General features: G+C 31.5%; 4 protein-coding genes across 11 annotated transcripts; all 4 read left to right on the forward strand.

The window, feature by feature from the left end:
- Nucleotides 5,031-7,821, forward strand: LOC109354584 (heavy metal-associated isoprenylated plant protein 34). Of its 5 annotated transcripts, none has more exons than XM_019597181.1 (4): nucleotides 5,031-5,359; nucleotides 5,637-5,712; nucleotides 5,990-7,093; nucleotides 7,133-7,821. In XM_019597181.1, the coding sequence occupies exons 1-4, from the start codon at nucleotides 5,330-5,332 to the stop codon at nucleotides 7,540-7,542; spliced, it is 1,620 nt and encodes a 539-aa protein (XP_019452726.1). In that variant the 5' UTR covers nucleotides 5,031-5,329; the 3' UTR covers nucleotides 7,543-7,821. The 5 variants fall into 5 exon arrangements, with proteins under 5 accessions (XP_019452726.1, XP_019452727.1, XP_019452725.1 ...); XM_019597182.1 differs by having other exon boundaries at nucleotides 5,990-7,090; nucleotides 7,142-7,821; XM_019597180.1 differs by having other exon boundaries at nucleotides 5,990-6,604; nucleotides 6,638-7,821.
- On the forward strand, nucleotides 12,066-14,430 carry LOC109353706 (nuclear transcription factor Y subunit C-3-like). Of its 3 annotated transcripts, none has more exons than XM_019596063.1 (3): nucleotides 12,066-12,107; nucleotides 12,257-12,309; nucleotides 13,354-14,428. In XM_019596063.1, exon 3 carries the CDS (start codon nucleotides 13,355-13,357, stop codon nucleotides 14,129-14,131), a length of 777 nt encoding a protein of 258 aa, XP_019451608.1. In that variant the 5' UTR covers nucleotides 12,066-12,107; nucleotides 12,257-12,309; nucleotide 13,354; the 3' UTR covers nucleotides 14,132-14,428. The 3 variants fall into 3 exon arrangements, with proteins under 3 accessions (XP_019451608.1, XP_019451609.1, XP_019451607.1); XM_019596064.1 differs by having other exon boundaries at nucleotides 12,074-12,107; nucleotides 12,257-12,300; nucleotides 13,354-14,430; XM_019596062.1 differs by lacking the exon at nucleotides 12,066-12,107 and having other exon boundaries at nucleotides 12,136-12,309.
- On the forward strand, nucleotides 20,807-23,259 carry LOC109354299. The gene is made up of 7 exons (XM_019596699.1): nucleotides 20,807-20,990; nucleotides 21,264-21,358; nucleotides 21,805-21,884; nucleotides 21,967-22,022; nucleotides 22,140-22,252; nucleotides 22,525-22,586; nucleotides 22,674-23,259. Exons 1-7 carry the CDS (start codon nucleotides 20,861-20,863, stop codon nucleotides 22,969-22,971), a joined length of 834 nt encoding a protein of 277 aa, XP_019452244.1. The 5' UTR covers nucleotides 20,807-20,860; the 3' UTR covers nucleotides 22,972-23,259.
- On the forward strand, nucleotides 23,644-27,912 carry LOC109354298 (amidase 1-like). Of its 2 annotated transcripts, XM_019596697.1 has the most exons (9): nucleotides 23,644-23,926; nucleotides 24,099-24,251; nucleotides 25,048-25,172; nucleotides 25,275-25,400; nucleotides 25,585-25,767; nucleotides 25,978-26,125; nucleotides 26,254-26,422; nucleotides 27,386-27,520; nucleotides 27,606-27,912. In XM_019596697.1, exons 1-9 carry the CDS (start codon nucleotides 23,811-23,813, stop codon nucleotides 27,750-27,752), a joined length of 1,302 nt encoding a protein of 433 aa, XP_019452242.1. In that variant the 5' UTR covers nucleotides 23,644-23,810; the 3' UTR covers nucleotides 27,753-27,912. The 2 variants fall into 2 exon arrangements, with proteins under 2 accessions (XP_019452242.1, XP_019452243.1); XM_019596698.1 differs by lacking the exons at nucleotides 23,644-23,926; nucleotides 24,099-24,251 and adding an exon at nucleotides 24,401-24,731 and having other exon boundaries at nucleotides 25,040-25,172.

The following is a 27,914-nucleotide window of genomic DNA, read 5'->3' on the forward strand; positions in this document are numbered from 1 at the left end:
CCAGTAGTTATAAAATATAAGTTAGTATTATGTTTTTTGCATCACACAATCGTAATATCATCATATAATCATTCACAATACTATTAATACAATTTACTATTTTAGTTATTGAAGTTTCTCTTTTTATATCCAACCTGATAATTTCAACAAACATCTCTGTTAAAATGATCTCCCTTCAAAGTTGTGAGTGAGTTACTTGTTTGTCTCAAACTTTCAAAGTTGTGAGTGTTACTTCTTCTTCTAAATTTTCAAAGTTTGGTAATTGTGTATTCAAGAACAGAAAGTAGTTAAGCTTGAGGGGATTATAATTACCAAGATTTCATGAAAATGCATGACACATTACAAATATTTTTTTGAATAAAAATGTTTCATTGGAAAAATATTTGGAAGAGATATTACTACTTGATTGACTTGATAATGATTGTTTATGGTATTGGAGATGAAAATATACAAAAATAAATTAAATAAATAATATGATAAGATAATTTTCTCTTTAAATATAATAAGTTCACATTTTACACTTTAAGAGTCAAAATAAAAACAACTTCTTTCATGAGTTTAGGAGGAGATAATTCTGATTCGATTAACTTGTTTGTGGTTAATCTTTAAGCGCATATGGAGTTATGATGTGTAACTAACATAAACTTTCCTTAAAAAGAAAGAATGTTGCTATATCATCTTAATTTACTTTCATCTTCCTATAGTAAAGGAAGCAAATATTAAATGAAAAAGTATATGTATGATATTGTCCTTGAAATGTAAAAAACATGTATATCTTTGGCTATATATTCCATTGAATATTATTATAAGACAATCACTTTATTTAATAAAAGATACTAAAATTATAATTTTAATCTCTTGAATCTCATTCGAAAGTGCTAAGATTTATTATTTTTTGAACAAAATATATATAAGGGAAAAAAAACAAATACTTCATAAAAAATATAAAATACTTATATGAAGTGGTAGTTAATTAAAATAGTAGGTTAGGATAATTTAAAAAAAAATATTTTCCATTTAGATGAGCATAAAAAAGGACAAAAACTTTTAAATGGGTATTTTCGGAATATAGCAGAAAAATAATTACAACATTTTCGCTTGCCGTTTTTATATTTACTAAATTATATTTATCTTTTAGGTTAGTTAGAAAGTCCGTTTGACTCACGTCAACTTCTTAACTTTGTTTCCCTTTTCCTTTCTAAACACATATTGTCCTTTTAATGTGTTTTTATTTTATACCATACTTGTAGGTTTGACCCAAAGTGACTTTTCAATACAGTTTTGAAATAGTTAAGGTTTTGACAAAAAAAATGTTTATGGTTTTGTAAGTGGTTTTGGTGGTTTTAATGTGGTTGTTTTTATATTTATAAAAAATATCCTATGTTAAAATAATTAAGTGTAATTTGAACAACATAACAATTGTTTATATATAACTTAAATGTTTTGAACAAATATTTTAAGTTAAAATTTTCAAAATTAGAAATATAAAAAGACTACATTGAAAATATTCAAAACTACAATCCTATTGTAATTTTGCTTAGAAATATAAAAAGACCACATTGAAAAAATATTCAAAACTACAATTGAAAAAACAAGTTGACAAACATGGTATAAAATAATATTAAAAATACATTATGAGAACTCAATTTTTCCCAAACCGACATTTAGACATGAGTTTAAAAAAACAAGTTGAGAAGTCCGTACATATCAAACCAGCTTTCCAAATAAATAAAACACAAATTTTGCTAAATATTGAATGTGTTAATGGAAAGTAGTAACTAATTTTCTTTTTTCTTTATTCAAATAAAAAAACCTTTTAAATTGACTATCCATTTGTTGTGTTTACTTTGTATCCTTCTAAGAAAAACTTATTAGTTTTATATTTACTTTTTTACAAAAACTAATAGTTCTCTGCCATTCCCTACATTTAAAATGTCTATGTATAAACTAATAATGACGAGTTACTAACTAATAACTTTACTGCATTCTGGTGAATTATTTAAGCTACACTTTTGTGCTTGGTGTGCAACATATAATGGAGAGGCAAATGCTATAAAATAATACATAAAATGCAATATATAATGACACTTGTCTCTCTATTAATGGAAAATATCTATGTTATGTAACATAAGTCGGTTTTTGCCCTATTCTATTTTCCATAGTGTAGTATTTGTTAGTTACACTTGTGCTATCACATTAATTTTCTAGCCAATCGCCATTGGATACCAACCTAAGAAATATGTACTAACAAGTAAGAACTAGGAAGAAATCAAATCCCATTGGCTTTTAATTAGATTTTTTTTGCATCCTTTGTCGCACCATCTAAACCATAGCTTCAATAACTTCCATGTGCTTAGTGTCATTCTAAATCCATTATATTGTTAGGTTGCATGATCTCATTATGTCACAAATACTATAGTTCAATCTAGGAGTTGAAATATCAATTCAGCATTAACATTAAAGCTTAATCAGGCCACTTTCTAGACAGAAAAGATTAATTGAAAAAGCTTTACACAGAAGCTCAATCCAACGCATTATTTTGTTTGGGGTGTCCTTTTTTATGTGAAATATTTAATTCTTTTCAACAACTGAGTTTAAACTAATAGAATAAAATATCTTCATGAGATAATTTATTTATTTAAAATTACTTATTGTTTGACATGTGTACTGTTTTTTTATAATATATTTTGTTTCATTGTTAGTTAGAATATGAAAACATTTAAAAAACAATTATTAACTAATTTGAAAATATACCAAGTTCAATCATAATGATTATCTAAGTCATAGTGGCTAAATTGTCAAATATTCAATTGTTATAAGTGACATTTATTAAAATGATATTTTTACATATTCGAAAGTGATTAATTCTTTACTTATTGAATGATAGATGTCATTAGTTATATAAAAAAATAATGGTTATCTAAGAATTTATTAACATAATATCTGTCCTGGGCTCACCTCTAATAAAGGATGAAGAGGCAAATCACCCTATAGGAGTGGATAGCTTTTGAGGTGTGTGAATCTTCTATTCCTTTCATACTATTGCTCAAAATATGTTCAAACAATGAAAAGAAGTTGCCCATTACTTCTTCTCCGTCCATTAAAGAACTAAAGTACAATCCAGATATCATAATTCTATAGCACAACAAAAATGCGCATTGATTATCAGTAAGACCCAATACAATTTTTCACTTAAACATATATCTTAAGGAATTCAAAATGAGAATCATTATCTTAAGTGTTACTTAGTTAGGTGAATTTTTTAGGGAAACCAAAATTTGAGAATCATGAATTATACTCATCAAATGATTATAAAGTCTTTCATTTTTTCTTTATTTCATTCTAAAATTCAACTCAAAATTATATTGTAAGTGTCAAAACTTACTCCATAGTGTAGTAACTTCATAACTTAAAAGAAATTAATATTTAATTATTGGCGAAAAACATCCTTGATGCACAATAAAAACGCATTTTGATTGGCATAGTTGAACAGTCAAGGAAATAAAAAAGCAAACTGGACCGAAAGTATATAACCAACCCCACATCCTAAAAAAAGTATTTTGATCAACTTTGGATTTTTATGAAGGATGTTTCCCATAGTGGTGGGGTTCTTTTGTAGATTAGAAACTTTCACAGCAATTTTTTTAAAAAAAATAGAGAAAAAAGATGATTGTGGGGTCAGCAAATTTCAACCAGGTTGGACTTTTAATGAAGACAAACAGTGATTTTGGTTGCAAAAGCAGGGTCCAAACTCAAAATATCATTGATCAGTGTTCCCTTTGCTTTAAAAAATTGTGCATTATTTAGAGTCTAGTATTTGGCTATATTATAATGTCAGTGACTCAGGGTCATTGGGATGGGGTTTGAGAACCCTGTGTTTGATGCTTTTTTACACACCAACCCAAATCTCATCTTTACATTTCAAGGATATTAACTATTTTACCTTGACCGACAAGTTTTCTGCCCTGTTTTGCTTCCTTTGTGAAAGACCATGCCGTGTTTTTGTGGTACAGTTTTATAACGGGACATTCATAGTTAGACACTAACTTACAATAATACTATACCTTCGTAAAAGGTTATAATTAATTTAAAGTATACAAATTTGTTTTATGATCATGCAAAATGAATTCAAAAGAGAAACCAAACATGATGAAATATGCCATAGCTAATAACACATCCAAGTTTTATGAGAGTATTAAATGGGTTAAAGGTTCCCAAACTTTTTTAAAATTTAAACTTATAATCATCCCCATAATAAAATTAACAGAGTTCAACCAATTATACTTGTATATTATAAACATTGAGTGAATAAAGATTATAAGCTAGCACACATAAGTTTAGGACACATGATGTGTTTTTCATTACAGTTTTAAATAATGGAAAATTCAATAATATATTTCAAACATCCTAACACATTCCATTATCTTTTGTGATTAACGTGATAACTTTGATTAGGAGGATTATTTAAGTAAAGCATCACAAGTTATCTCTTTGAAGAATTGTACTTCTCAAGTAGTCACTTGACTTACTTGACTTAGGGTTCTGTTCTGTCTTCACGCAAGGTCCACAGTCTACACACAAGCCACATTTAATAATTATTACATTCACATATTATTTTTTCTATTCTGGAACCAATTTTGTTAGTATTTTATTTCATTAAAAAATTAAAACATGTGAATTTGTTCCTTGGCCCAATCCTAGAGGGCCAAGCCCAGGAATTAATATGCTGAATAGATGAAAGTTCATTTGCTTAATTAATTTAATATTGTAATATCTATACACTATCAATGTAAAATTGAAAGAATATATCAGTAATTATTCATTTATGTTACTTTTATTTAAAAGTAAAAATAATTAAATTTGAATGATAAATGATTTAACACATATTTTCTCATAATCCAAAATCTAAAAAGTCAAATATTAGTGCTGTCAGATAAATCTATTAAAAAGAAACTGGCTTCCAATTATTAGACCCAAAAATGAGTGTATTAAGCTGTCAAGTAGATCACTTTTATAATAAACCATAAAAACATATAAAGCCAACTCATAGTGATAGAGAAGCTATTCCTAGTTGCTATTTGTTTATTACCTTAAAAGCTCCAAGAAGCACCTTCTCTCTTTCTCTGTAACATGTGACTATGTACTTGTGAGTGTGTCTAAATAGTACGGACATTTGAGCAAGTGAACAAAGATAGAAGAGATAAGTGTGTGTATCAAAAACACCCTTTGAGTTCTCTAAAGAAGAGAAATATATATCTCCAAACACTATTCATATTTGTTTGTTCTCTACTTTACCACTTACATCTCTCTCATTTGTGAACCTGCAAGCATGAATAAACAAGACATGATGAAGATTCAGGTACACATGTCTTAGTAGTTTCTAGCCTCATATTCATTAGTTGATTAAATTAAACTAGTTATCACAAATTTGTTTAGTTTCATGACTTTATGTCAATGTTTTAAATCTGAGTTGTTATAAGAGTTTATACTTTAAGGTTTTGGGAGTTGTCTAAATCGTATCTCCATGAAATGCAACCACTGTTTAAAAAGCCTTGCTTTATGTAATTTTGGGTTTATAGAGTGGAGTTCTGAACTTATATGCTAACTGATTTGTGTTGGTTTCATTTCTCATGTAGAGTTGTATGCTCAAGGTCAATATCCACTGTGATGGTTGTGAGCAAAAGGTGAAGAAATTGCTTCAGAAAATTGAAGGTACATTCTTAGCACACAACATATGCCTCCTCTTTCAAATTCTCATTTGAAGTTAATTTGCATCATATAATCACATCTTAACTTTACCATGTCACATGTTTTTTATACTCCTTAATATATTATTAGGAATGTGAATTTTGTTCTCCTTAATCACATCTTAACTTTACCATGTCACATGTTTTTTATAATCACATCTTGATATATTATATTCCAAGTTCCAAGTTTAATACTTTGTTAGTACTTGATTCTTAGGAATGTGAATTTTGTTGTTGTGCAGGTGTTTATTCTGTGAGTATAGATGCTGAGCAAGGGAAAGTGATGGTGTCAGGGCATGTAGATCCAGCTAAGCTTATAAAAAAGCTCAAGAGTTCAGGGAAGCATGCTGAACTATGGGGTGGAAATAGAGGAATGAATCTAAACTATGCTTCTAACCCTCAGTTCAAGAACTTGCATATTGATAATAGCAAAGGTGGGAAGGATAATAAGTCTCAGAATCATAAGGGTCAGAAAGGTGGTGGAGGAAATGGTGGTGGTGTTCAAGTAGCACACTTTCAAAATATAAAAGGTGGAAAAGATCTCAAGGTACCTGCCAAAGATCAGAAATCTGTCAAATTCAACTTACAAGAGGATGATGAGTTTGATGGGAGTGATGATGGGTTTGATGATGATTATGATGATGAGGATGATTTTGATGATTATGATGATGAGGATGAAGAGGAAGAGTATGGTCATGGCCATGGTCAAGGTGGTCATGGCCATGGTCAAGGTGGTCATGGTCATGGTATGCAAACCAAGATGATGCCTATGATGGGAAATGGGGGGCGTGGGCCACAAGGGCCTATGGGTATGATAATGAATAATGGGCCAGCTATGAACAATCATAAAGGGAATGGTGGTTTTGGTGGTGGGGTTAGCAATTATGGAGGTGGTGCCAAGAAAGGTGATGTCATTGATATACCTATTCAAATGAAGGGGAAAAGTGGAAATGGGAATTACAATGAGGTTAAAAATGGTAATGGGGGTAAGAAAAACAAGGAGGAAAAGCAAAAGGGTGGTGGTGGTGATGGTGGTGGGGGAGATAATAATAAAAAGGATAAGAAAAAGAATGGAAAAGCCAAAAGTAGTGGTGGTGGTGGTTTTCTAGTGAAGCTTCTAGGCCTTGGAAAAAAGAGTAAGAAGGGAGGATCAGCTGATACAACAAGCAAGAATAATAAAAACAACAATGCTCATCATGATGGAAAAAACAAAGGCAAGGATGGTAAAAAAAGTGGTGGTGGAGGAAAATTGGATAAAGTTGATTTTGATTTTCAAGATTTTGATATCTCACATCAAGGTAAAAATGTTAAGGGTGGAAAGGTTAATAATAATGGTCACCATGGTGGTAATAATGGTCATGGTCATGGTGGTAATAATGGTCATGGTAATCATGGTGGTAATATGAACCAGATGGGTCCAATGGGCCAGAGAGGTGGCCCAATGGAACAAATGAGGAATATTCCAGCAGTGCAAGGATTACCGGCTTCTGCAGCAGCCGCGGCGATGAATGGTGGTGGTTATTATCAAGGCATGCAAATGCAGATGCAGCCTAACCCTTATAATAATAACCTACAACAGCTGCAGCAACAACAATACATGGCTATGATGATGCAGCAACAACAGCAACAGCAGCAATCAAATATGGGAATGTACCCACCACAACATATGATGTATGGAAGGCCACAACAGTCAATGAACTACATGCCGCCGCCGCCAATGCCGTCGCACCCCATGGCGGATCCTATCACACATGTTTTCAGTGATGAAAACACTGAGAGTTGCAGTATCATGTAAATCAATTAGTAGTAATGGCTAGTTTGTTTTCACTTTTCAAGTTAATTTTATCATGTTTAGTCTTTTTGGGTTGTAATTGAATTTTTTTACTAGTTAGAAAATGTGCAAGGTTTTAGGATTATTTTATATATCATATGCTGTTTGTTTTTATTTTGCTCCGAGTATTGCGTGAAAGACACAACAACCTTGTGAGTAGGGCATGCTGTCATTGCAAGTAAACTAAAGACTCTCACATGGGTTTGCTGAAAATTAAATGTAGAGATGTAAAATTCAATTCTCTAGATTCCTTGTGCTTCTACTTGCCAAATAGATGTTATTTTCAGACATGTTGGTGGCAATATTCAATACTTGTGTTAATTACCCAAAAAATAATAATTGATACATAGTAATGTAAGACCTTATTGAATCCTCAAAGTTGAGAGTTTGATTTGTGGGAGCTATATCTGTTAGGAGGGGTAGACATGAACCAAAAATGATTTTATTACCTAAAATGTGAGAGAATATCTTTAGTATGAGAAAAAAAACAGAAATGGCATATCATGTCCTAACACTTTTTTTCAGTTTTTGTTACCTTACTAAAATTCAATGCTGTAAAAAAATTTAGGATCTCTATTCAAGTTATTAGTTGTTACCAATTACCATGGGTTAATCTTTTATAAATTTGCACTACTCTGATAGTCACACATATACGTCACATATATTACTCTGAAATTTTCTCTCAAATATACTTAACATAAAAATCACTCACTTGCAGAGAGAAATTTCTTAGAGGAAAAAAGTCAGAAATCAGTACTCTTGCTGAAATTTTGTAAGTTTTCAAAATTGGAATTACACATCCTTTACCGTTAGCCTCCTTACTTGTTAAGGATACTTCTTAAACTTTTGTATTTGTCAAAGGACTAGTGGGACCATATAATACTTATAGGTTAAGCAACGTTATCATACGGATCATCAAACTAGTTAAACACTGATATAATAGTATAACAGTTTAATCGGTGTTTCACTAATAAAATTGTATACTGACCAAATTAAATATACATATATAATATATTAATATTAATATTGAAAAATCAATAAAAAACTAATATTTTTTTATTTTAAATAAAAACCGGCCAACATGACTAGTACGGTTCAATTGAAAATCGGCCAATATGACCAGTTTTAACCGATATGATTGCATGACCAATTTTAAGTGGTATAATTGCATAACCAATATAATTATTGTGTCGTACTGGTATAGGAACCGATTCGCTGATTTACCAGTTGAGTCGGCTGACATGAAACTATTTTTACAACACTGCTTATATCTTAACATTCTTTGAAAAATATGTTCTCAAAATTTTAAGAAGTTTTATATCTTAATGTTTACCTTCTAAATAATAATAAAATAGTAATTTTCTCTATAATCTAAACTTTAGTGTAAAATACAATATACTTTCTTAAAGTACAATCCTTTACTCAATCTGCGTCCATGAAAGAATAGTATCAGTTTTCTATATTTAGTTTCAGGTAAAAACTTTACTTTTCATTTGTGGTTAAATCTAACAATGCATGAGAATGCTTTTCTTCTGTCAATTTGTTGGAAAATATCTATAAATTGTACAACTACATTTTCTATAAACATGTAGATAACTTTTTTTGGTAATAAAGAAGAGAAAATGCAAGAAAAAGAGTGTGTGAAGTGGAATTTCTTTTCTAAATCAGAGAGCTGTCTCCTAGATAGTGTAAACTTAGACCATGAAAAACAATATTTTCATTTTTATTTGATTTTAACATATTATTTTATAATTTATTACAACTCCTTATAAAATAAGAACAATGTAATATCTATTTTTTTTTCCACAATAACAAACATCATTTTTATTCTTATTTGGATCATACGATTTATATCATTCTTAAGCAAACATCTACCTTTTTTGTTATCTCTCTTTGTTCTTATTTCCCTCTCTTCGTTTTTATTTAAGAAAAGAATTCATAAAATAAGAATGTCACATTAGATAATATATTTAAAATGTTCTTATTCTATTAAGAACAATCTTAAGAACGACTATTATGATTGCTTTTAATTACAAAGTCTTCGGAAGAGAGATAAAAAAACTTGATGTATAACTATTAGAATAGAATACGATTGGAGAGCCTCCAACCAATGGATTGAAATAATACGTCTTGAACCAAAATCTTAAAATATTAGTTTTGTTAACCATTTCTACTTATAAGTTCTTTCACTCCTTCCCATATATGCAATATGTGAGTTCATACTTGAATAAACCCGACACTAAGCTTATTGTTACAATAATAAAGTTTATATCTACAATTGTTTAACCTACCAAAGTTTGCCTTTTCATCAGCTATTCACCTTGATTGTACTTTTAAGTGTCTTTATGCTAACTCCATTTGATGGAATGGTAATGTACATTTTCTCTTACCGCCAGTACCAAATTGTATATGAAGATAGAGTTAACAAAAAAAATGGTTAAGTAAATTAAGAATAATGATATATTAATGTGAAGCTAAGATTGACTTTGTAAAGGATCTTATTACTAGTAAATTATACAGATACTATAGAATATTTCGATAGTTGTGAGCTACTAAATCACAACCAAGCATTGATGGCAATATTACCTACCTCCTTGTTTGATGGCTTGGACCATTAACTTTCAATAATAGTTTTGTTGAGGGTATAATCTAGGAGATTGTCTAATTCATAGTATATCACCAATGATTATTGATAAGTAATCTAATATGTAATATCAATGACATATGGAATATGCAAAGCATTGACTTTCTCGTTAAACCAAGGAAACAAAATAAAAGGAAAGGGAAAAGAAAGAGAAAGAAAAAGGAATAAAGAAAGATGAGAGGAAAAGAATGCAGTAATTATAACAAGATAAGAACCGAAAGAGAATGCACTTGATACAGTCTCGGTTTCAGATGGAGCAAACACACCATGTATTCAAAAACAAGATTCTCTCAAGTATATCGTATAGAGTAATTCTTTTTACTTTTGATTTTAAAAATAAAAATATAATTTTATTATAACTAAAAAAAGATATATGTATGATTTCACTTTCTATATTCTTTATTTTCTTATGTAAAACTCTTATCTCTCATACGGGAGAGGAGTTTGACTTTTTGTAATAGGCTTTCATATGTCACCAATCCTTTTATTTATTTTAGTTTCTATTATCAATCTTTTATAACACCCTAACCATAATGAACATTCAATACTTTATATAAGTATTTACACATTCTAAAAGAATCCATATAAAAATATCACTAAAACTTTTGCATTTTCTTTTTACTCATATTTTTAATGTGGTGCTTATTTGTTATATTTTTTATTGGTGAAAATGGGTCGACTTAGTTCATTAATGTATGGTATAACTTGTAATTTAACTAAAGTTTGATACAAATTAAATTTTCAATTTGAATTTGATTTGATTAAAATTGGTAAAGTATTAGTCTCGACGGGTGAATTTGAATAGTAATTGTTGATATATATATATATATATATTCTTATCAAAAGCATGAAAAAATTCACACAATAGGGCTAAAGGGAACAAAGGTGAGTTAGAATACATTTCCCTCATGAACATTACAAAAAATTATTGCTATGTGGCCTCCACATCTCTATCAACATAGCTTGCTTGTTTGCTCTGTGGAACGGGCTTCCTATATTTTGGTCTTGGTGGACTTTGGTTGTTGAAAAACATTATTCACGAATCAGTTCTGACTTCAAGGTTTCATTTAATTTTGAAGTACCCACTGCCATGACAGAGAAGATAAATATTTCTTAAACCTTGAATAACATATTTGCATAGGATTTAAATTTGATTACATAATCTGCTTAAAGTTGAAATAACTATATCATACAATAGTTTAATTGAAATCATAAGAACAAGAGCAAATTTAAAAAATACCCATACCAAGGTGTAGTTGATTCATTTGGGTAGTATATATTATTTCTAATTTAAGAATAACTCGAGTCATAGTCTTTTTATACAAAGAAAAAGATCTCTAGTGCAAGAAAACATAATTAATTACCACATATAAATATATAAGTCTAATATCAATATATATATATGGTTAATGTAAATCCTTTTTCACCTATAATATATAATCTACTATTTATTTGTATTAATTTTTGAATAGTTAATATTAGTTAAATTAAATAATAAATAATATAATGATAATTAATAAAATTCTTATGTGTGTATGTATTTAATTTTTCTCCAAATATATTTATATTTATTTAATGAATATGTAATAAACAAGTTTCCATTAAATGACCAAAAGGTAAATAGGTAGGGTGAGACATGTAAGACTTAGACTTATTTATATCTAACCTTAAATATTGATTGAATCTAAATTTTAAACTCAAAATTCATCTTATATATGATAAGACTTATCTTATTTGAATCCGATCATAATTAACTTGGTTGAACGAGTAGGGTTGGGTCATAATCCTTACCCAAAATAATAAAATAAACAGAATTGGTCATGCTCAGCTTTTTTGGTACTTGGCCAATCTTAGGTTTAGTTCCGAGAAAACATCATTATTCGTTATCAGCTATAAAAAAAGAAGAAAGATTTGGTTATTTCCATTGTACTGAATAACATTCTAAAAAGTGCTTATGTTGTTCTCATTCTTAGATCTTTGGATAAAAGACAATTTTTGATCATTTTATTCTTTTATTGTTCTTTTTTACCTTTCAGATTCATAATATTTGCAGAGTAAAGCATCACCTGTTAGAGAAGGTAGTTAAGGTAGTAACTCTTGTTCTATCTACGCATGTAATTTTGTTTATGCATCTACATTCGTGTACAATAGCTTATAGCTTATCTCACTTTTTTCTACAAAAATATTGGGTACTTTCCACAATTTCATTAACCATGTTCCTTTGATTAACTCTTTTCTATGGTGATTTTTCTCATCTGTGAAACTAATGTGTGATGGAAATGAAGAAAACTTTCTCCTTTGTTTATCTCTCCTTGTTAATGTATGGCACTTGGTGTTAATCCAAATACTTGATGAATACAAATTCCTGGAATTTGGATGAATCCTTTGTGTTCATGAAATGTATCTCCTGTCTTGTGTTGAATGTAATGTGGAAAAGTAAACTTTTGAACAGATTTACTTCTAAATCTGTAATTGTATTGGTAGGTTGTCCTCCTAGGGTATTTATAGTGATATAAGCTTTTTGAATGGATGGACATTTTAATATTTGGTGTAACATTTGCTGATGGAATTTCATAGTTGTTTTGCTTATGTAGAGAGAAAAATGGATCACAGCATAGTTGGGAATCGCCACATTGGAGACCCATTTCACTTATTCTATTTCTGGTTTTGTATATTTTGTGATTCCACCTCTGATTAAGTGTATACTGATGGTAGCATGTGCATATTGTTGTATACCTTAAAGTGATTGGTTGCAAGAAAAGTGGATCGCGGCCACAGAAGAATTTCACCTGCAATGTCTGGGTTCAAATCCTAAAGTTGTCACTCCAAGGAGGGTTTAACCTAACAGTTCTATTATTTGAACATCAAACTTCTAATATTGTATTTGACATGTATATATTGATTTCTATATATCACTTAATTTATATCTTTTTTGTATACACACATTTCAAAGATACATAATAACAACTCGAACGGAAATCATATGTTATCCCACTTTGATGTACATTAAACATTATTGTTTACCTGACTACAAATCATTGCCTGAAATTGCGTCAGCAATTTGAGTCCAATAAAGCATGTGTGTATTGTTCTTTTGGTTGTATTGATTTGTTTGGTTTCACCTGGAACAGGATGGATCATCAAGGTCACAGCCAGCACCCATCTATGGGCGTTGTTGGTAGTGGAGCACAAATGGCATATGGTTCAAATCCATACCATCCCAACCAAATAACTGGATCACCTGGCTATGGGACCATTCAATCCACCGGTCAACCAGCCGGAGCTCAGCCGGGACAAAACCAACTGGCTTATCAGCATATTCATCAGCAACAACAACAGCTACTTCAGCAACAGCTCCAAACCTTTTGGGCAAACCAACACCAAGATATTGAGAAGGTAACTGATTTCAAGAACCACAGCCTTCCCTTGGCAAGGATCAAGAAGATCATGAAGGCAGATGAGGATGTTCGAATGATATCGGCCGAGGCACCTGTCATATTTGCAAGGGCGTGTGAGATGTTTATATTAGAGTTAACCTTGCGTTCTTGGAACCATGCCGAAGAAAACAAAAGGAGAACTCTTCAAAAGATTGACATTGCAGCAGCTATCAATAGGACCGATATCTTCGATTTCTTGGTTGACATTGTGCCTAGAGAGGACTTGAAAGATGAAGTGCTTGCATCAATGCCAGGGGGAACAATGCCTGATACAGGAGGTCCTGCTGATGGTCTTCCTTATTGCTATATGCCACCTCAACATGCACCTCAAATTGGAGCTCCTGGTGTCATGATGGGTAAGCCTGTGATGGACCCTAATATATATGCTCAGCAGTCTCATAATCCCTACATTGCACCACAAATGTGGCCACAACCACCAGAGCAGCAACAATCATCTTCTCCAGATCACTAGTGGCTTATTATGGAAGCACAACACATATTTAGGTGAACTTTAGGCAACCCTGAACATAGTGGGAGCTTTATAGTGTGTCGCCTTATATGTGCTAACTCTCTCTTTTCAATTTGTCCTATAGGGCTTGAAAGTTAAATTTTAAGTTGAGCGCTCGTTTCAGGACATAGTAGTAAATTTTGAATATGCAGCTTTTGAATTTCAGTTTCCTTCTTTTCCTTATTGGAATTCAATATCATGTATTGCAAATACACAAATAACCATTTATCGTTTTTTATTCATCAGATATTAGCTCTAATGCATGATATATTGCTGCTGCTGGTGCGAATCTTAGAGTATTATGATTTGCTCTGCTAGTTATTCCAATCTTATTGGGTTACTAGAAACATGGTAGTAACTTAATAAGTTTCTGGTATTGTGGCTGTTCTGTTATTAGCTTCCCAGTCATGCTTAATGAATCTTTTTTACATGAATTCATCACATTCTTTGAAGATTTTTATCATTTAGTCAAGATATTATTCATCACCACCTTGCAGCATGTTTGTCAAGTTGGAAATTCTCCAATCCACTCAACTTTTTGAACCTTTCAACATCCTCTTGCTTGATGTAGAAGACTTCTGGGTTTTAATAAATACAATGATCTCGATGATCTTATATCGAATTCTAAACTGAGATTGAGAATGTAGATCAGGAAACTTGGGTAATTGCCAATTTGCCATCACTATATATATTATCCTTGGCAACACAATGGTAAGTGATTCATCAGCCCTTTCATGAAAAAACTAGTGAGTTGATTAGATGTGTATGAAGGAAGCCCTTCAGCTATTCTTTGCAATACTGATTTTTTGGGTCAATAGACCCGAATCCTACCACAGTTAGAGATTGGTCAGGTTGAGATGTATCCTACATTATACTTTTAGGCAAAGAAATACCACATTCACACAGAGACCATGACTCTGAGAGAAAACCAGACAGCTTATTTTCACTTAACATTACTATTTCATGCTTCATTTATGAGTTATAGCCTCAAAAAATAGGCTTGCAATATGTTCTAAAGTGGTGATGAAATAGTAACGCAATGCGACAGAACATGATCCATCCTAGCCAGACATGTCATACTTAAACAGAGACCATGATTATGAAAGATAACAAGACAGCTGATTTTTCCTTAATAGTAAGTACTATGAGTTTATTTACAAGTTGAGATTTGAATGGAAAATAAAGACTTAAAAGTTATTAAATACATTAGTCACATGATTATGAAACCTTCCATTCCCAATGTAACTCAACATGTAGACATAATCGTTATTCATCTATGACTTCTACAAAATAGACTTGCAATTTGTGCTAAACTTTAAAGTGACTATGAAATAGTATCTACATGCAACAAAATATGATTTTAGCCATGTCACATCTCTAACCTAAATATTTAGGTTTTTATGTAACAAGCGAATCAAATTCTACTAAATAATATAATTTTTTTTTATTTTTTTTAAATATGTGGTAACTTTCAATTGAATTAAAACACAATAAGACATAAAAAGTGGGATTAGTGATTTCCATTCATCTCACATTATCACTCATTCAATTTTTCCAATGCTATTTAAGTTATGAGTGTAAAATCTATACACATTGTAAAGATTTATACAAAAACACCACATTATCCACCATTCATTTGATTTTTTTTTTTAAAGTCAAAAATTATTAAATATCAATGATAAATAACTTGTAAAACTCATGCACAATATATCTTTTTCTCTTTTAAGTTATTATCAAAGTGAGAATCCATTTTAAACTAATAGTTAACAACCCAATTTAAATCTAACAAGAAACAAAATTAAACTATTTTTATTTGAGTTTAAAACTTGTACACTGACGGTGTAAAGTTTTTTACACTATCAGCATATCATCTACCATTGATTTGTATTACTTTTGTTTGAGAGTCAGTTAAACAAATCAATGGTGGATGATTTTATGACAGTGTAAAAAACACTTACATACATATTAAATCCTTTTTATTTATGTCTTTTACTTTTCATCTTCTATCTCTACACGCATGTCCAAAAACTCATCGAAAAACTAAAAAATTATGTTGATCATAACAACATTAATATAAAGTGAACGGTTAACAAAACTTCTGGTTTGGTGACATCTAAAATAAAAAAAAACCATTGGCTCCTTCATTCCATGTGAAGGATAGATAGATCAATCTACCTCCTTTACTCTCATCATATCACAAAATCTATATCAAGACTAGTAAGTAGACTCCAAAGCAGCTATAACAACTAGATATCGTTGAACATGTACACCACTACAATTCCTGTGCTACTGCAATGACAATTTGGACTTCAAATCAATTTCATGCTACACTTGTTGAGATGATTTTGCACTTAATCAATGTTGTGTTAAAAAGGTTATAAAATACAGATCACATCAAGAAACTGCATTAGGGCACAACACAAAACTCACCACAACCACAATTTTAAAATCTATGTTAGAAGCAATGTTTCTTGTATGTTAGCTTAAGCTTACTCAGGTGACAATTTAGTTCAGTTTTCAATAGCTAGCATTGTTACATTGTCATTATCATGTAATAAACAATTCAAGGTATACAAGTATCAGTGATCATAGAACTAATCATTGCTTGTTAATACAGAATGAATTAAGAAATAACAACATATTTTCATTTTGATATTCTCCAATTCCTATTTCTCTTCGGTGTTACAAATTGTGCAATCGGGGAACAAGTCCTAATCCTATGAACCCAAAATTTCACATCCTCTTTCCCTAATCTGAAACCAGTACTCATCAACAAAACAATCCCAAATAAAAACCCTAAAAACCATTCCTTGAAAGCTTTCTTTCCCAAACGCAACCCCCGAAACAACGAAAACCCAGCAACACAAAACAACAAAGCTTTCAGAAACAGATCAGGCTCCGAAATCCTCCACGACAAGAAACCCGCAACAGCACAACTCAACACGAAAACGAACCACACTGATTTGTCCTTATTCTTGGTTTTCTTCCCTGGGTTGAGAATCAGATGAATTTGGTTCAAATCTGATTCTGCGATTTGGGTGATGAGGGAATTGAAGGGTTCAGGGAAGATTTTGAGATTGAGTGCGATTGTGGAAGCCAATTGGAGAATGTTTCGATTCGAAGACCAGGGTCGATTGTTTCTGTTCTTTCTAGCGCAAACGATTGGTTGGTGTGATCGATATGAACGGGATTGAGAGGGAAAATGTGGGATCGAGATATTGGAAAGTGGGATTGAGATGAATGGGGATGGAAGAGGGTGATGTGAATTTGAGATTGAAATTGAAAAGAGGGATTTTGGGGTGAAGGTGTAGGGTTTCACCATTGTTGAAATCGCCATGGAAGGAGCGAGTGAGTGACAGTTACAAATGTAAGCAAAACTTGAAACCTTCGGTTCTATTTTTATAAATATTTACTTCTCATTCAAAAACATATTTTTAACGGGAATTTGTACGGGTTTGAAATAGGAAAAGAATATGAATAATTTTTATACTATGTTATTATTATTATATCATTTATTATTTATATTTAATTATTATTGATACTTTATTTTATAAAAAATGATATAAATGAATAACAAATATGTATTTTGATAGTGTATAAATCTATACACATATTATGATATTACTGTATTTAAAAAAATAAAATATCATTCTAATAAATTTTAAACATAATATTTGTTACTTCGTATAATAGTGATTTGTTTATAATTAACGTATGTCATTTTATTTTTTGTGATGTAGAAAAATACAATGTTTCTTTTGTAAAAAAGGAAGTGGAGATAATCTACTCTATTCGAATGGTATTGTTAAAAAGTTAATATGGTGTTCAAACTAAAGGACACCATTGACAGAGTTTACTAGTGGTGGACTTTTTTTATAAGTAAAACGTTGAATTTTTTGACGTGTGTATTAAAATATTTTTAACAATTTATTCTAGAAGATGCCATTTATGCAGATCCACTAATTTATTTGTATTTCCACCAACCTTTCATTATTGGACCCTGTATCTGAATCTATCTTAATATCTTATTAAATATTGGACCTTGTACCTGAATCTACCTTTTCTATTGTATACTCCCATATCGTGATCTAATTAACTCTCCTACGGATTATGAATGGGGAAGAAATTCATGGACAATTTTGCATATTGTCTAAAAGTATTGGTAAGCAATTTTAGTAGCTTTTAGAAATATGGGTTAATGGGTGCTATTAGGGATGAAAAGGAACGTACATCCTTCTAGTTGGTTTGATCTTAATTTGACTCGTATGTAGTTAGACTTTATTGTCAACAAAATTGAGTTTAAGTTCATAAATTAGAACGGAATGATATTTATGAATGAGTAAAAGTTTATCTATTATTGACAATTATTGAATTAATAAGTCTATGGTTCATGTAAAATCTCAATATTCATCCTTTTAATTATCAAGGTACATAAGAGAACATAAAAGGCTATAACATTAATTATCACATTTTAAGTATGTTGTTTTATTTACATCGACATGATTAATATTCGGTCAAAATGAGGATATGTTAGAGATTGGGGAATTTAGACAAATGAGATATCTTTTATGTATGAGTTAACATGTTTTAAGTTGGAATAACATTTGACCAAAAAATTTAAGATATTGATTTTATAGGTTTATTCAGTTATATTTTTGTAAGTCGCCCATTTTTAAAGAGTGTGTGATTTTACTAAACTAACTTACACTTGAAATATCCAAGATCTTTTCCTTAATGGCTAGTCATTCTCTCTCGAATATTTATTTACTATACATTATCTCAATATAAACTTGTAAGATCGCTCACTTGTCTTGCCATTAGCGGAACATGTTGCATGACTTTTTGTCGGGTACACATATGTTGTCTCACTTTTTCTGTCATTTCATGTGCAAAGAGATATGATTGGTCAGAAAAATATTTAATAATTGCAATTTTAACTTAAATACTTCTTTATTAATCAAAGGTGATGATACATATAGTGATACAAAAAGTGAGACAACATCTCTCCTCCTTGTCATGTACACTTTCGACACAAAGATCCTTCATGTATATACATCGATTACTTGTCACTTCAAATGAAGGTTAGTCCATTTTTTAGAGGAAGATTAAGGTTAGTCAAAAAATATACGTGAAATAAATGATTATGAAAAATTTAAATATAAATATTTTATGATAAACTATGACATTGTTGATATAACTAATGCGATTAATGAGATTAAAGTTAAGATAATATTCTTTTTATGCTTCTATGACTACTTATTAGCAATGTGTGACATGGAGAAGTACACATTATTGTTGTGAAAATTGAATTGTATCGGCTAATTTAGTGGGAAAATTAGTCTTAGTATTAATACGGTACAATAAGTATATGAATTATATATACTAGCGTGTTGATAGACATTATCATGTATGTTGTCAACCCGCTTTCCTATTGTTTGTGATGTGTATTCTACATATTAAGTTGTATTATATATTGTAATTTCCATTTGAATATATATTCGTTTGAGGTAATTGTTCAATCTTAAAGAAATGATACATATACAATTGTGTTCATAAAAAATAGAGTCTTGATATCTTCACTTAATTTTATTTTCTAGCGTGTTGGCAAGTACTACTGTGTCTGTCAACCCGCTTTCATATTGTTTGTAACGTGTAGTCTGGATGTTTTAAATGTCAAATATTCACATACTATTTACTCAATGACATTCATTGTGACCAATGCAATATATTTCATGCATTCTTATTTTTTAATTTAATGGATATACATTGTGACCATTGCAATAGATTTACTCAATAGATTTTAATTAATTAGATAAAAAAATCACTTTTATATGTACAATACACATTATAAACGATAGAAAATTGGGTTGACAGATCCGGTTGTGTCTGTTAACTCGCTAGAAAATAAAATTAAGTGAAGATATCAAGACTCTATTCTTGATGAACACAATTGTATATGTATCCTTTCTTTAAGATTGAACAATTACCTCAAACGAATATATATTCAACTGCAAATTACAATATATAATACAACTTAATATGTAGAATACACATTACAAACAATAGGAAAGCGGGTTGACAGGTACGGTAGTGTCTGTAAATATGCTAGTAAATATAAAATTAGAAGTTATAAAATGAAATTAGAATTTATAAAATAAAATTAGAAGTTATAAAATATGAAATAGGAAAACCCAAAATAACTTCATGAAAGTTAGGTTAGTTTTTCATTTATTAAGTAGTATAGATATGCAACTTATAGTTAATATATTTGAGGTGATTATATAAGATTATATGATTTTTTAAATTAAAAATTTGAAAGGCAAAATAAGAATATATAAATTATGTCATGGTGATAATTACACCATGTTTTGATTTTATATATAGTATAGATATATAATATAGATATAGATATAGATACCCATATTGGTTAGCCTCGACTAAAATAAGTTATGCCGACAACTTTCCGGTTGAATCATTTGAACTTTTTAATATTATATTTATTAAAAATAAAAATAATTAAAATCTAAATCACTTATTATTTCCATAACCTATGTCAATATCTGCCTTCCAACACTAAATACGATCAACGATAAGATATATTGATATTTACACAGCAACAAACATACCCACTGTATAATATTATCAGTTATTGATAATCAGCGGTGATTTTGGAGCAGAGAAGAGCCGGATACGATGGAAGACAAAGCAGCGAAAGAGCAGAGCCAGAGCGAGTGTTTATCATCATCAGACTCAGATTCTACTTCTTCTTGCCCAATTTGCTTAGCACCAATGCTTCAACTTTCTTACCTTGATAAATGTTTCCGTACGCTCCCTTACCCTTTTTTCTCTCTCTACCGCATTCAACAAATCTATTTTCTTCATAACATCATAATTCTAACCCCCCATGTCCTGATCCTTACATTTTTATCCCAAATTTTTCATTTTTAGATCGATAAAGTATGGTATATGTCTAAGGATGATGATTGTTGGCACTGTTGTAAATTATATGATAGGAGACGATTCTTTAGTTAGAAACAAATTGACCACTTTATTGATGTTGTTATATTTATGAAAATAAAATCATTTTTTGTTGCAGATAAGTTTTGCTATGATTGCATTTTACGCTGGATCAAGGTAGTTACTGGGAAGCACAGTTCTCCGCCTTCTTATGTAAAATGTCCCCTTTGTAAGGTTTGGTTAATTCTGTTATTTTTCAACTTCTGGAACACAATGAAGAATGAACATTCATTCATTTTATTTATTCTTTGATGATGGATGTAGCCATGGGCATAGTGAAATAGATATCTTTGCATCATTGTCTTTTATGTAACGAACCCCTTTTAAAATAATTTCCATCAAAAACCTTTAGAGCCTGTTTGCGAGTTGGTTTTTGAAGGGATATACTTTTGAGATGACTATGAAGTCTTCCCTTCCAGAATCCAACTCGAAAATGTATCCTTTAAGTGCTCTCAATTTACTGCACCCAAATTTTTTTTGTGGACTTCCAAAGTTGCAAACGCTAAGGATTATAATAATTTGACTTATGATAGAATCATGTAGAGAAATGATAGTAGAAGATATGATATAAAGTTGGGTAAAATAGGCTGCTGACTTTGTAGTTTATGTTGAATCTGCAGAGAGAAAACTTTTCTATCATATATGGAATTGATGGAAGTTATTTTCGGCGACATTATGTAAATCAGGATTTTGAGGATAGGTTTGTGTCTGTTATCTTTGTTCAAGATAAACATTCTAGTAGAAATATCTTTATGAACTTCCCCTTCTAATTGTATGTGCAGTTTTATCTTATCGAGAGCACACAGATACAGATTACAATGCTATTACACTGAACAAGGTCTTCCACCGCCTTTTCATTCAACAAATTTATTGCTCAATATTAGTCTCTCCTTGTCTTTTTTTTCCACGTGAAATCTTAGTTATCAGTATCTGATTTATTTTTAACTTTGAGCAGGATTCTTAGATGATATATTCTGTATATCACGATATTGGAAATCTCATAAGTATTATCAACCAAACTGCTGGCTTCAAAGCTGGTTAAGAAGGGAAATTCAAGCTCTTATCCAGGTTAGTGAATTTATCTGATTACTGTTTTGTTGGAGTGTTCTTTTGGATTAGTCTCATTTGTTCTCTTCATATCTGATTATTCCTAGCAGCTGGAAAGTATCCAGTAACATAATTTGCTTATCTATTATAATGTATGGATTCAAATTTTCTTGCATTTCCTTAGTACAACTGTATTATAGATGTTATTTCTGATTCTTTTTTCCCTTCTTTTTGTTATCCTCATTAGTTTTTGTTCATTCTTGATTTATATACCTCATTTACTTAATCCGTAGGAGGAGGATGTTGATATCATTGTGCACCATATCCTTGGTATGGTCAATGCATCATTGGCAAGGTAAGTTTCTTCATATATCTTAAGTTCATTTAACACTATTATAAAAATCAGTGATGGTTACTGTAGTGTTGATTCTCAAACTTGTAGGAGAGAGCAGAAGTCACAGGTAAATGCTCCCGAAAAGATACAGGAGGAGTTCAAGATGTCAGTCTCTGAAGCCGCAGGACCTTTTCTTGGGGCAAGAACAGACAGATTTGTGTATGAGATTCAACTATTTCTTGCTTCTGGGTTGAATATTGAAGCTTATGATGCTGTTTACATACAAAGATTAGGTTGGAGCTCACCCGGGCCAAACACCGAGGTTTCGCAAAGTGAACTAATTGATCGCACAACTGTGATTCCTTACTTGTATATATTTGATGATGACTCTGATGGAAATGAGTAGATTCCTTTCTCTTTCTTTTGGCTGTAACAGTTGAATAATGAGATTACTTCCCAAATAGTATAAGAGAAAAAAACAATTGGCGAAACGTACTTGCATATGCATTGCTTACAAAAACCAACCTCAGCCATGGGATGATAGAGAAAAGGAAACAGTAAACTGTGTTGGGTAGACTTTGTGAGGTCTGTTTTGTGCACAGATTCTCATTTATCAACAGAGGCCAAATGAATATCAAAAGACTGATTCACATTTGCCTACTTTATAAAAATAAATAAGCACTAGTTCATTTTATTATTTGATATAGCTTGTGTTTAGATTAGTTTATTTTTATACTCAATAATTTATAATTCGAACTTTTCAAAGATAATGAATATGATATATGATAGAGCATTATGATGTGTTTGATCTATGCATTTAATCACATCTATGAGATTAAGGTTTGGTTGTCGTAAAAGAAAACTATTTCTTAATATTTCAGTCTTATACAGATGAAGCCAGAGTGACTTTCTATACAGAACAAGTGTAAAAGTAATCAAAAGATTAAAATATACCAAAAACTGTAAAACAGTACAGGACAAAACAAGAGTAAAACTAAAAACCAAAAACCATTTGTAAACATGAAGAATGAAATAGAATAGAATGTATTGGTTAGTATAAGACAAAGTAAAGGAGGACACTGTCTGGATTGGCCAATCAAAGATTGATGGTCCTTATCATGAATCACAGGAGTAAGATAAAGCTCAAACTTCTTCTAGAAACTCTTCAATCATTACAAAATTAGTGGAAAAACCGCTGCAGTTTTCTGTAACCACCACCTTCACTCAGTAGTTGAAAACATAAGCATGGAAACATCCTCAGACTATGGAGCATATGTGGATAAATTCCTTCTATCACCACCAACTTCTTCACCTCATGCTGCTCTTCCCTTGAACTCACTTACCTTTGCAGTCAAAGACATGTAAGTAATCTGTTCACTCACTTAAGTTGTTTTCAGTTACACATGATTTTAACAGGTACTATCAAAATTGTCTTTTGCTGAGTTCAAACTGAACTCATATTTAAGTTTCTTGTGGGTTTGAATGGAAGCATCTCGAACTTGAAGCAAGTTTCTGTATGCTTGTGTCAAACAGTTTTGATATAGAAGGGTATGTGGCTGGCTTTGGGAATCCTGACTGGGCAAGGACTCATCCTGTGGCTACTTCAACTGCTCCAACCGTTTTGGCTCTCCTAAGAGCTGGTGCCACTTGTGTTGGTAAAACTGTCATGGACGAAATGGCTTACAGGTACTAGTTTTATGTTTTTTTGTCAATTTTTGAACTCATTTTATACAACTAGTGGGTTTTTAGTCCCTAAGCACTACTCCCACCATTCTTTTTTATCTGTCTATTCAGAACTGCAACGAAGTGAAGTGGTTTTAAATTATGGTTAATGTCATAGTTGTGAAAATTGCGTTGCAAAATTTTTGTGTGGCTGAAGATTTGTTTTCGAAACTGTTGCGGTCCTATGCAGCCACATGCTCACATGACCATTCTGATCCTGTAACTTTCTATGATTTGGAATCACATCAGCAATTGAAGGGGTGACATTACGGCAGCAACACTTGATGCCTCCCATAATATAGAACCTTTTACAAGCTAAGCCATGATATTAATATGAGAGAAAAGATCAATACGCTGATAATAATGTTGAGTGTTCAAAGATGAACAATTAACTTAGACATGGTTATTTTTGCTTATTATTGGTGCTATTTAGTGGCTTTCTTAAAAAATTTCAGATAAAAAGGAAGGGAGGGATTTATTGTAGTTTGTAGGGGCTATGGACCATCTTTTCTCACCCTCAACCAATGTAACTTGATGTTAGAATGACAATCTAGTACTGTTGTCACTACTTTGTGAGTTGTGACTTGTTGGTCTAAATCTGTGAGTTGGGGCATTGTATACTTTCTTAACTTCCATTGAATTGGTAAATTATGTGGTCCTGTTAATATTTGTATTTTGATTATCAGTTATGCATATGTTAAAACATTGATTGAACACCTTATTTCTGTTAATCTTAAAATTGAGTATTATACTTTGGCAGTATAAACGGAGAGAATATACATTATGGCACACCCAGAAATCCTTGTGCAGCAGATCGGGTTCCTGGAGGATCTTCTAGTGGATCTGCTGTTGCAGTTGGTGCATTGCTTGTGGATTTCTCCATAGGTGAGCTATTATTCCTTTCCAAAAATTATTTTTGGCACCATAGACCATTATGTTAATACTTTGATGTGATTGATTCATTCATTTTTTCCTTTGGTACTACAGGAACTGACACTGGAGGAAGTGTAAGAGTGCCAGCATCGTACTGTGGGATTTTTGGTTTCCGTCCGTCTCACGGTATTATCTCCACATCAGGAGTTATTCCCATGGCGCAAAGTTTTGATACTGTTGGTAAGAATCGACCAAGTTGGTAGCTTTCTCTGTACTCCTTTTCCAAATTTTAGGTTAGTTATTGTTTGCAAATTTCCTCCCCTGCTGGCATGTTCTAAATACAGTGGTATAGAAATTATAGCTTCACAAGTTATTGATTTCTTCTCTCCGAGACTCATGTTCTTGTCCTCGACTTCACATCCAGGATGGTTTGCTAGGGATCCAACAATTTTGAGCAGAGTTGGACGTGTACTTCTACGAATGCCAGAACTAGTACCTGTTAAACCTTCTTCCATAATCATTGCAGAGGACTGTTTCCAGCTTTCTAGCATTCCATACGATCTAGTCAACCGAGTTGTTATTAAAGCAGTAGAGAAGTTATATGGAGGTGAGTAATTGATCATACAAATAAGTCCATTGTTATCAATGCAGTGCAGTTATTTGTTGTTTATAAAACATTTCAATTTTCAACTCATGGATTTTCTTTTTCCATTCATCATAATACAGTTATTAATCTGTGGTTTCATCCCAAGAATGAAGTTTGTTACTATTTGATTTCTGCTGAGTGAGAAAATTATTCTTGAATCCACTGTTGCAGGTAATGTTTTAAAGCATGAAATCCTTGGTGAATATGTGAAGGCCAATGTTCCAAGTTTGAATCATTTCCTAACTCAAGAGAATACAGACCAACTATATAACATTCCATCCCTGGCTGCACTTTCAAGTGCGATGCGATTGCTTCAGAGGTGTAAATCATCAGTCAATATTCCTGGCTTTCAGCAATTATATTTATGACTATAATTTTCTAGTGGGTTGTGAACTGCCTTCAATTGAAATCTAGTCTTTTGACTTTTTATTATTATTTGAAATATAGGTTTGAGTTCAAGAATAACCATGCTGAATGGGTTAGTGAAGTCAAACCCGATTTAGGTCCTGGAATTTCAGAACGTGTAGCAGACGCCCTAAAGACAACAGGAGAGGGCATTGATATTTGTCATTCTATAAAAGGAGAACTGCGTGATGCTCTTACCGCTCTTCTTGGGGTATTCTCTTTCAGACATTGTTATGTGTTAAAGTATTTTGGCTGATTATAATTTATGACTAAGATAGGTCTCTGTGAGCTAGCTTTTCGGGTGGAGACTTGGAGTTAGGTCCAATTATGCTGACATGGTAGCAATAAATTTCATCAGATGAAGGGATCATGTTAGTTATGTTCATTAGACCATATATGCTTATATGCAAAAATTATTCGTCCTGATACAGACTCCCTTCTTAATCTTCATAAAAGGAATCTCCCTTTCTTGACCATAGAGAAACTAATTTTTAAATGAGCTTGTTATTTGTCATAGATCTATCCCACTTATGAAGTAATTCGTTGAGACTCTCCTGGTCCGGGCAATCATTTCTGCAAAACTGTGCCGAAGTCAAATGTAGCCAATACACTACACTCTTTTTTGTTTTCTTCTCCTAGATAATTTTTTTTAAAACAATCTTATTCTTCAAATGAAAATTATATATTCTCCCAATAAAGAGATTTTATATACTATTTCATGTTATAAAATGAGTATTTTGTTAGTATGCCTGCTTGAAACTGTTCTCTCCATACAATTTCCTGAAGATTGCAGGAAGAGAATCTCCTTAATTTTAAAACAAAAAGGCGTGGTCATTCTTCTAGGTTACTGCTTAAACGGTAGAAATCTGTTTTCTTTCAATTGGTCAGTCTTGTATCTTCTTTGATCAGGTGCCAAATAGCATTTCTACTAACCATTGACTTCATTCATACAGAGAAGCCAGACTAGTAAGACTGCTACTTTATTCAAATTCATTGTTTAGGAAAAAAAATGATAGGATGATACTTTGGATTTTGAGCAAATTGGTGGGCATCTGATTTAGATTTCTGGTGTTCAGTTTTGGAAATTTTGAAGGATAAGCAAGCAGACACTTATGTGTAATAAGCTCGCATTTCTTTTTCTGTCAGTATGATAGCTTCTTTGTGGAAATTTCAGGATTTAGGTGTTCTCGTGATCCCCACGGTTCCAGGGCCTCCACCAAAACTACAAACAAATGCATCAGAATTAGAAATTTTTCGTGCACGGGCATTTAGCTTGCTGTCAATTGTTGGAGTATCTGGATTTTGCCAGGTTGTTCTCTTTATGCGCTTCTATTGTGTGTGTAAAACAAATTAAACATCATAGCGATATAACGTTATTCCCGAACATTATGCAGGTAAACATACCACTGAAGATGTATAATAACCTTCCTCTATCAATTTCTCTGGTGGCTGGACATGGTGCAGATGGATTCTTGCTTCAACTTGTTGAAAGTCTTTCTGGCAAAATTAAAGAAGAGGAAATAACACAATCGAAAGCATAAGTAAATTATCATAATGCAAGGATGAGTCTCTAATTTATGTGCATGTTAAAATAGACACTGCTGTAATTAAAACCGCAATCTATGATTGCTAGCACATGCAATCGAAAGATATAAATAAAATGTAATGATTTCTTTAAGTGTAGTCGTTCATTTTCTTTTAGT

Source organism: Lupinus angustifolius, chromosome LG08 (genome assembly GCF_001865875.1).
Source record: "Lupinus angustifolius cultivar Tanjil chromosome LG08, LupAngTanjil_v1.0, whole genome shotgun sequence".
Classification (NCBI taxonomy): domain Eukaryota; kingdom Viridiplantae; phylum Streptophyta; class Magnoliopsida; order Fabales; family Fabaceae; genus Lupinus; species Lupinus angustifolius.

Bases quoted from the DNA above. Each gene is read 5' to 3' on its own strand.
- LOC109354299 (XM_019596699.1), top strand. From the start codon at position 20,861: ATGGAAGACAAAGCAGCGAAAGAGCAGAGCCAGAGCGAGTGTTTATCA. The intron at 20,991-21,263 runs GTACGCTCCCTT...TTTTTGTTGCAG, and splicing joins TTACCTTGATAAATGTTTCC to ATAAGTTTTGCTATGATTGC. The intron at 21,885-21,966 runs GTTTGTGTCTGT...TTGTATGTGCAG, and splicing joins AATCAGGATTTTGAGGATAG to TTTTATCTTATCGAGAGCAC.
- LOC109353706 (XM_019596063.1), top strand. From the start codon at position 13,355: ATGGATCATCAAGGTCACAGCCAGCACCCATCTATGGGCGTTGTTGGT.
- LOC109354298 (XM_019596697.1), top strand. From the start codon at position 23,811: ATGGAAACATCCTCAGACTATGGAGCATATGTGGATAAATTCCTTCTA. The intron at 23,927-24,098 runs GTAAGTAATCTG...TGTGTCAAACAG, and splicing joins ACCTTTGCAGTCAAAGACAT to TTTTGATATAGAAGGGTATG. The intron at 26,423-27,385 runs GTATTCTCTTTC...TGGAAATTTCAG, and splicing joins CTCTTACCGCTCTTCTTGGG to GATTTAGGTGTTCTCGTGAT.
- LOC109354584 (XM_019597179.1), top strand. From the start codon at position 5,330: ATGAATAAACAAGACATGATGAAGATTCAG. The intron at 5,360-5,636 runs GTACACATGTCT...TTTCTCATGTAG, and splicing joins AAGACATGATGAAGATTCAG to AGTTGTATGCTCAAGGTCAA. The intron at 5,713-5,989 runs GTACATTCTTAG...GTTGTTGTGCAG, and splicing joins ATTGCTTCAGAAAATTGAAG to GTGTTTATTCTGTGAGTATA.